This window comes from Terrapene carolina, unplaced genomic scaffold (genome assembly GCF_002925995.2).
Source record: "Terrapene carolina triunguis isolate 2854851 unplaced genomic scaffold, T_m_triunguis-2.0 Scaffold231, whole genome shotgun sequence".
Taxonomy (NCBI): domain Eukaryota; kingdom Metazoa; phylum Chordata; order Testudines; family Emydidae; genus Terrapene; species Terrapene triunguis.
In genome coordinates, this window is record NW_020664582.1 from 7,934,209 (window position 1) to 7,943,633 (window position 9,425).

A 9,425-nucleotide genomic window follows, 5' to 3' on the forward strand; every position below is an offset into this window, starting at 1 on the left:
AGAGAGAGAGAGAGAGAGAGAGAGAGAGAGAGAGAGAGAGAGAGAGATATTCAGATTCATTCACACAATCATTCATTCAAGTTCTGTATAGGTGTTATAGTTACCAGCCTAGAAGTTGCTCATGCCAAGTTACTGGCCAGGTAGCTTGGTCATGAGGATGGAGCAGAGTCTGTATCAGATGCATCTGATGCTCCTGGAGGCTGGCAGAGAGACTCAAAGTCATCAGTCTTTAGAGTCCATTTTTATAGGAATTAATTCCTATGTTAGTTTATGGGAGCTGTTTCATCCTGCTGTTGCTGACTCAAACAGCAGATGGCACACATTCCTGTCCAAAGTGGCACATTCCTGGTGGCTCCACATTGTCCAAAGTTTGTGTTTCTCATCCTTCCAGGTGATGGGGTGGATCCCAGTTTACCCTCCGGGGGTTTCTGGTTATCCACTTGACACATTCTTTGGCCGATGGATACTTTCTTTCTAGGCTGGCACCTCCCTAACCATCCATGTATATCAAGCATTCATCAGCATACATTCCATACCTTAACCATATTTTAATTTACTGTCTCCACCACTTTCAGAGTGTGTGCTAATTCATTTGAGGCTCCCGGCCCTTTAATCACAGAGGGTGGGGGGGTCTGTCCTAGGAGCCCTTGAATGAAGTGAAAGTCACTTAACAGCTTACAGTGTTTGTTTACATTGTATCAATTACTTCAAGAACAAAGTCAGTTAACTTGTTTGTAAGTTTTACATAGTAGTAAAGTATCTTTCACAGGATAGATCTAATCAATGGTTTCTACAGACAATAGCTTACAAGTTTTAACAGAAGACCCAAGAGATTTTTGTACTTGGTGAAACTGGATTTTAAAGTGTGTGGGACAAATTATGAGGGGGTCACTGTCACTTGGGGGAATCACTGTTAGTACCTTCTTTAATATCCCTACAAGGTTGCAATAAAAATTGTTCTAGCTCTGTTAGCAAGCATTCACTCAGAGTACTATCCGCTTGAATCTACAAAGAGCACTCAATGAGGTGAAGCACTGTTTTAATGCAGGCTGAAGTCTTTGTTACCAAGAGACTAGATGGCATGAAACAGTGTGACTGTCAGCTAAGAGTCAGTTAATTTAGTTATTTATAGGGCTGTCAAGCGATTAAAAAAATTAGTTGTGATTAATTGCGCGATTAAAATAAAGGTATTCTGTTTAAATATTTAAATATTTTTGGATGTTTTCTATGTTTTCAAATATATTGATTTCAATTACAACACAGAATACAAAAAGCAACAGAGGGTCCTTTGGCACCTTTAAGACTAATAGAAGTATTGGGAGCATAAGCTTTCGTGGGTAAGAACTTCACTTCTTCAGAATACAAAGTGTACTGTGTTCACAAGTCCTGTAAGATCAGGGCTAAGAAACCCAAATCTGGTTCTGGTTCTGAGACTGGTAGCCTTGTAATTTGCACGCTATTTATCACAAATATTTACTTAGTTTAAATTATGATCACCTGAGAAAGAAAAGTTTAGTGTTGAGGAGGGACATTACCATGAACTCTAGAGGTGGCACTTGTGAGAAATAGTGCATCAGAAGCACTAGAGCTCCACCCAGGAGTTTTATAAAGTAATTAAATGCTGCCAAATCACTAACAGATTAAATATCAGCAATAATAAATTGACTGTTAGTAATACACTTTGCCATTTTAAACAGAGACTGAAAGGAACAAGTACAAGAGAATTTCACATCTTTTCACTCCTTACACAGATTTATGGCATGAAACTGTATGCAATGATGAGGCGAGTGTGGTAACAATGGGAATCTGCTGCAGGATTTCCAGTCTTTGAACTGTCACACTTAATTTTGTAGTGTAAATATATCCTAAATCAACTTAAGTTGACGTACAGCCACTGCAGTAATTTAAAGGGGTGTTTCATGTCCACACTATTTTTTCTTCTGTGCATCTTCACCAAGGCCACGTCTACACTACCTGCCGGATCGGCGGTTAGTAATTGATCTATTGGGGATCGATTTATCACATCTCGTCTAGACGCGATAAATCGATCCCCAAATCGATGCCCGTACTCCACCTTGGCAGGAGGAGTAAGCGGAGTCGACGGGGGAGCTACGGCGGTCAACTTACCTGGCCGTCCTCACGGCGGCAAGTCGAACTAAGATACTTCGACTTCAGCCAGTGTAGACCAGCCCCAAGAGTGCTTCCACTGACTTAACCCCCACCCAAGGCCTGACAGCTGGAGGCCCCCTCACCCTGGGGCTGGCAGCCAACAGGTGATGTAAGTAATGTAGTGTCTATCCTAAAAACATCAACCTAAGTGCTACTTCTCTCATGGAGGTGGAGTTTAGTCGATGTAGTGGGCGATTTACATCTGTGGGAGCTACATTTTAGTGTAGACGCTTACACAGGTCTACGTAAAGTAGCTTACGTTGACCTAACTCTGTAGTATAGACCTGGCCTTACACAAATTAATAAAGTTAAACCTGTGCATAAGTGTTTGCAGGATTGAGGTCAAAGTAGGTAAGAGCATAATACCTAGAATTGAAAGTCCACTAGCTATAGGAAGCCTTCCACCAGTGAATAGGATCATAAACTTCCATTTTTGCCTAGTGTAAGATTTAATTTAAAAAAACCCAACTCTTTTGCTCATACTTGGCTTACGGAGGAAACCGCGCGTTTTGCTATTTTTAACACCAGAAGAACAAATTGTTTAAGCAATATGGGTTTTAATATTTATACTTGAATTTCATTTCTCAGGCATTCATTGTGAGGTTTAGGAGAACATGGATTCATGTAGCATTTCCAAGGATCACACTCATATTGGGGAACAAATTAGTGTGGTTTTACTACGGTTGACTATCTAGTCATACTCTATCTAGGAACTGGCGTTAGGAACTGGCGTATAATTCTCTGTACAGTTTTTGGGGGAGATGGATGAGGCAGTTGGTGTGCATAGTAGTTAAACCAATAAGCCCACTTTTCCAAAGTGGCTGATTTGCTTTAACTATATCTGATCTGAGGATATTTTGAAAATGCTCATAGAAGCTTACCTGATTTGCAAGTGTTTTGGCGATGAAAAGCACTAAATCATCCTCATTGGGGCTGTTAAAGTGTGGGAAACTTTGGCTTGATAGTTGGAGAAAATGCAGGTGACATCTAACTTATGAATAGTAATAGCAATCTAATGTTCTGTAATTTAACATTGCTTCAGTATTCAAGTTACCATATGTACTCGTTCATAAGCTGAATTTTTTTAGTAAAAAAGGGAATCACCAGAGAAGGGGGTCGGCTTATGAACGGGTATAGAGAGGGAGAGGTGGGACACAGCCCCTCCCCCCAACAGAGGGAGCCAGGAGAGGCAGCACAGCCAGAAGGGAAGAGGCGGGGCCAGAGTCTCTCCGCTTCTGGCCACGCTGCTGTCCCCCCCAGCCTCCGAAGCAGCTGCAGCTCTGGGGCTGGCAGGCTGCAGCCATGCCACTTGGCCCTGCTCGCCGGAGCACGCTGTGGCCATGCCGCCCGGCCCAGTCCGCTAGAACATGCTGCGGCCGCGCCACCTGGTCTGGCCCGCCAGAGCAGGCTGCGGCCGCGCTGCCCAGCCTGCCGGAGCAGCTCCAGCCAGGCCAGAGACATCCTCACCTGGCCCTCCCCAGATAAGGTGGGAAGGGATGGGATGGGGAGAGTGTGGGGGTCCCGGGCTAGGGGTGGGGACATGTGGGCTGACCCCCAGCTTCTCCCCCCAAAAAATATTTCCCCACCAGTTGCTGTCTCGGCCCATCAGGGTAAGCAACTGGCACGCTGGGACACTTTGTTTACTTAGGTTTACCTCCGTGCCTGCAGACACTCGAGGTAAACAAACCATCTCGGCCCGCCAGTGGCTTATCCTCATGGCCCGGGAGCCAAAGTTTGCTGACCCCTGAATTATAGGGTCGGCTTATGAACGGGTCATAAAAAATTTCCATTTTTACTTATCCATCTTGGGGGGGTCGGCTTATAAACGAACCGGCTTTTGATCGAGTATATACGGCACTTTGCTTATCTCCTCTTTCAGTTGTCACTTTTAAAAAATTATCCTTATTTTGCTCTGGCCACTAATATTTCTTGAAGTGTTCAGCCTTAGAAGGAACCATCCGTTCCTAGCACAAATACACAATTGTTGATTTAAAAATTCCTTCTTACTGTATTTGCTATTTTGTACTATTACTCCTATAACTTTATCATTTATAAAATTGAAGCCTGCCCAGTTGAGATGCTACATCAGAATCACATTCTGTATAATATTGTGGAGAGAGATTCTGCTAAATCCTGACTTACCATTATAGCTTATATGCATTGGCAAGATTTTCAAACTGATAACTTCTAGAGAAATAAATGACTTGTTATAATGTGTCTTGGACTTTTTGTGGCTATATTGGTACTGAATGTACAAAATCCCAATTTTAGCATGGATGCATGGGATAGTGTTGTATACAGTGCACCCTCACTGTGACAAAGTATTTGTTTTTTAAAGCGAAGTTTGAGCTACATATAGGAAATGCGCTAGTTACACCAGAACATCCTCCTATGGTGCTAAAATGAAATTTGGGTTAGAAAGAAGCGGATCTCAAATCTGGGATTATTGGTGTTTATTATCTTACAGATGGGGTCGAGGATTTGGTCTGTTGGGTTCCATCTTTGGAAAGGACAGTGCAATAAATCAGCCAAACAGTGTCTTTGGACTTGTATTTTATATTCTACAAATGTTACTTGGTAAGTATTTAATACTGTTTATGGTCTAAAGTATATAACAACATAGATGTTAATAAAACAGGACATTGATATAAACATTGCTAAGCCTGGATGAAACCATGATAAATTGCACTGGTGCAAATCACAATTTACACCAGTCTAGCTGTCCAGCCACAGTGGTAGCTCTAAAACTCCTCTATCATTAATATGAGCACTGGCACAAAGACTGCATGTGGCAAGCAGGCAAACAAGTGATATAAGATGTGTGACTAGTAACACATGCAAACCCATCTCTGCCTGGCGCCTGTAATCTGATATAAAACCAATGAAAATGTTCATAGATCTAACCCAGTGGTTCCCAAACTGGGGTGTGCGAACCCCTGGGGGTTCGCAGAATGTTACAGGAGGTTTGCCAGAAAAATTTCACTAATGGCAGACAGAGGACCCTGGGCATTGGAGACAGCAGGTGGGACCCGGTTGCAGGGCAGACACCCCGAGCCCCAGGGAGAGCGGGGCCGGGCAGTTGGGGCTGGCAGCCCGAGTCCTGGCAGTCAGCACGGGAGCTGGCAGCCCAAACCCCAGCGCTCCACGTGGGGCTGGCAGCCCAAGCCCCGGGAAGAGTGGGGCCGGGCAGTTGGGGCTGGCAGCCCTAGCCCTGCCCCCGTCAGCGGGGAGCCGGCAGCCCGAGCCCCAGGAAGAGCGGGGCGGGCAGTTGGGTCATCCATCACACTGAGGAAATTTAAACTTAAATCCCTGAAAATATTCATTTTTAGGAGGGGGTTCACGAGATTTCACAATTTAGTGAAAGGGGTTCGCGGGCTGTTAAAGTTTGGGAACCACTGATCTAACCTGATCAACCTGTAACTTTCCCATAATTGAGGAACATGAAAGATGATGAAAATACCACTCTCACTGCTGATCAAAAAAGAACTGTAATACAGAACCTAGAAACTCTGCTCCAAATTGTGATTTGCAACCAGCGTGGACTCATGGTATTTTAAACAGAGCTGTATGAATACAAACTCACTGAATAGAAATAGTTAAAATGTTAGTTCTTCCTCATTTTTTTTGCTTCAACTATGGAATGAGGGCATTAAAGTAGCAATAATAACTTTGTTTTTTGTTGCAGGTATGACAGCAAGTGCAGTAGCAGCTCTAATCCTCATGACATCCTCCATAGTGTCAGTAGTAGGGTCATTGTACCTGGCATACATTCTGTACTTTGTGCTGAAGGAATTTTGCATTATATGCGTCATCACATATTTGCTGAACTTCATTCTCTTTATCATCAACTACAAACGACTAGTTTACTTGAATGAGGCCTGGAAACAGCAACTCCAACCCAAACAGGAATAACACATGTTTGAACTTTCGACCGATAGTCTGAAGATCTGACTTCCATTTAAGTTTATTTTGCAGTAATTTTTTATTTTTCATATCAGACACTTTTCCCAAGAATCATAACTGATATTTTTAATAACTGTAAATTGGAAGGGGTCCTAGATAATTTCTGTGCTAATCTTCAATTTAAATATGGCTACAAAAGAGAAAGTTCTAATACAATCAAAGACAAGCTTTAACTTTACTTTGAAGAAATTTCTTAGCCACACAAAATCTAGACTCCTCGCAACTTGTAAAGTGGGTAACGCTAGAAAATATCCTGTGTATAAATTCAACTTCAGATATGACGAGATGTGATCATGACATTTAAATATCCTAGAATAGAGGTACCATATTTAATGTTGCCATGTTTACAGAATGTGTATTACATTTTTAGCAGATGGACTTAAACATGTAGATTTGCCTAAAACATGATATTGTAAATAACTAGAAATATTGGATCCATTCCTGCAAAACTCTCACTGTACAGTCAATTTTGTTAGTGTAGCAACTTTAAGAATGTTCAGCTTATAGTTGATTGATTGAAATAATGGAAGGAATGAGTCCATATAGTGTCTTGTGAGAAGCACTAGTAGTAGTGAGTGCAGCAACACAAGTGATGGTTACCTTTGCTCCATCTTTTTTCCCTATTAATGAAAATGGAATTAAAGCTAAAACTTCAGGTACATCCAGTAATGAAATTGTGATTTAATATCCGTACAAAATGAAGACTGTTTAATATGGCCTGCAAAAAGCCACCATTGGGAAATTAATATGCAGGGGGGCGGGTATTCTGAAACTGGAGAAATCTCTTATATAAGATATTTGAGTAACACTTCTTGGAATGGCTTAATTTTCATGCAGATCTGTTTTTCATTTTAAACGGGTGTCAGACAGCCCAATACAGTGTTACCAACAACAATCTGACATTACATTGAAGGCTGCAAAATAGAATTGTAATTTACAGTGGGTACCAGAGACTTACTGGGCTAGCTGAGTAATGCACTGACTCAACAGAAATTTCACTGATCTTTTTCAGGATCTTTGATTTGTGTTATATTTAGAAATGAACTTTAGAACTGACACGTATTGGCCTTTCAAGGGGCCTTATCTGTTTGAATGGGATAAGTAGGTACATGTGCTCTTGAAAATGAAACACTAGTGCTATCATTGCTCTTTCTAATAACTATTTTTAAAAAGTAAACAAAATCGTAAACAGTGTTTCTACACTCAATATCCTGAAGTAGAATGTTGAAAGTGCCTTCTGTCTTAAATTCTTAAACCAAATATTGTGTGTGTTGAACTTGGCAGGCAGAAGTGTCCTTGCTATTTAACAAATAAACTTGCAGTATGTAGAAAAGTATTCTATGGTCCATTTTAGTCCTTAGAATGAGAAGTGGAAGCAATATTATTGGTTCCTTAAGACAATGTGTTAAACAGACATGTAGGGCTGATAATCTGATACTTCATTTACCCTCAAACAAGTTAATACTGTATTCTCTGAAACTCGGTGAATCCAAAATACATTGATTCAACAGTTTCCAATAGCCGGTGCCATGCTTTTTCTGCCCTCCTGTCAGCTAGAGTGAACTAGATCTTTTAAAGAATACATCTTCAGATTTAGAAGCAAGTTTAGTTGATTCTACTAAATGTGAGTCTACTTAAGGGACACTATTCTTACGTGTTGTACTGTAAAATGAATTAAAAACACTAAAGTGTTGAAAATAAACTTAACTATGAAAGTATGATGTATAATAGCGATGATAGATATTTAGGATGAATTCACAACAGTATTTAAATTTACTGTTGAGGTAAATTTCTGGTTCTTACCCTGGATGTAGGTGGAGATTGATTTATGGATGGAGTTCTATGGTATGAGTAACATCTGTTACATGTTACACTAAACAACTTGTCTCTTTTGTCTAACAACTCTAGACAGTGTATTCATTAAATACATTTTGTATTGACTGGAGTAGAGCTAAAGCTTGTCTTGATGTTTAGTTCTCTCTCAAATGCCTTGAATTTGACATGAGCAACTTTAAACTGGGTACCTCAAAGCTTTACCCTCTCCTGGCTCAAGGTTTGGGGAAATACCACTGTTGAATCTGTTGTATGAATTTATTTTGATACATTCATGTGATCTGCTACACTAAGGCATCTCTTCAATGAAAGAAAAGGTGAACATGTGCTGCTTGAAATGATTAGTCACAATGCTAATATCTGAGAATAAGCAGCAGTGGAGACAAGTATAAGTAGTATTATTTGGTCTAATTAATGAGTTAATGCATAAAAACCCTCAAACCAAAAACCATCCACTGAAAATATAGGTGTTGACTATCTTCACTGTGTCCCTGTGCTTAACTGTGTGGGCATAGTCTGTAACTTCAAAGTTTGTTCAGCAGAATCATCCAGGGCCAGATTTGCAAAAGGCACCTGCCTGCAGCCCCCATTTGTGTGTATATCAGGCTTGGCCTCCATAAGAGTTTGCCACGATGCTGCGTGCGCACACTTGCAAATCTGACCCTTAATTTTAAATCTTTTTCTGGTGTGCTTTTCTAGTGTTTACTTTATAATTCATCCTAACATGGAAATAACACTTGCTAGAAATGACCCCTTCCTCTTCTTGTGTTTCTCTTTTGTGTCAGAGAAAATGCAATTTGTGTGAATAAAGGGCAAAACAATTAGATTCTTGGTAGAATCAGCCCATTCTTGACCTCTCTCTTCTTTACTGCTGCCAATGAGAGACAGCATTTTTCTTCCAGTAAAACAGCTCAGGTCATAATTAGTAATGTGCCAGGTATCAGGCTAGTACTTACTCCCTTCCCCCCACCCCCCAACCAGAGTAAATGTCATGCCAAATGTACTGAAATCTGTTAATTTGAGCATTTTCAGATTAAAGGTAACTTCTGGTAAACTTTCATGGAAAGATTGGGGTACAAGAATAAGGCAAAATGCTAGCAAATAATATCCAGACTTAAAAAACAAAAAACTGTCTCCATCCCAACTGTGACTTCAGCACTCATAAAATTTTGTGCTTTCTTCAAAACACCAAAATTCTTCAAAATTTGGACTTCTACCCTTTCAGGCTTTGGAGGGTGATAAGAGGAGAGGGAAAGGAATCAAATCCCAAGACTTGCTTAGAAAGCAAACATTCCTGAAAAGGCTTCTTACTGTATGATATTTGCTACAAGAAGGCCAATGAAACATTTCCTACTACTTTAAGTATCAGAGGTGAGAACAAATCTCTCCATTTAGAGGAGAGAAATGTCTGTATGCTGTAGTACTCGTCTTCTACTGTACTAAGTCTCTAATAGGTCTTG

The 9,425-nt window shown here is 40.7% G+C and overlaps 1 protein-coding gene across 1 annotated transcript in view; it reads left to right on the forward strand.

Moving 5' to 3' along the window:
• Positions 1–6,095, forward strand: part of VKORC1L1 (vitamin K epoxide reductase complex subunit 1 like 1) — a 19,865-nt gene extending 13,770 nt beyond the window's left edge. The window contains exons 2-3 of the mRNA XM_024204960.2: positions 4,637–4,746; positions 5,855–6,095. Coding sequence (XP_024060728.1) covers positions 4,637–4,746; positions 5,855–6,081 — 337 coding nt within the window. The 3' untranslated portion in view covers positions 6,082–6,095. The remainder of the gene's footprint in view (positions 1–4,636; positions 4,747–5,854) is intronic.
• The last annotated feature ends 3,330 nt before the right edge of the window (positions 6,096–9,425 follow it).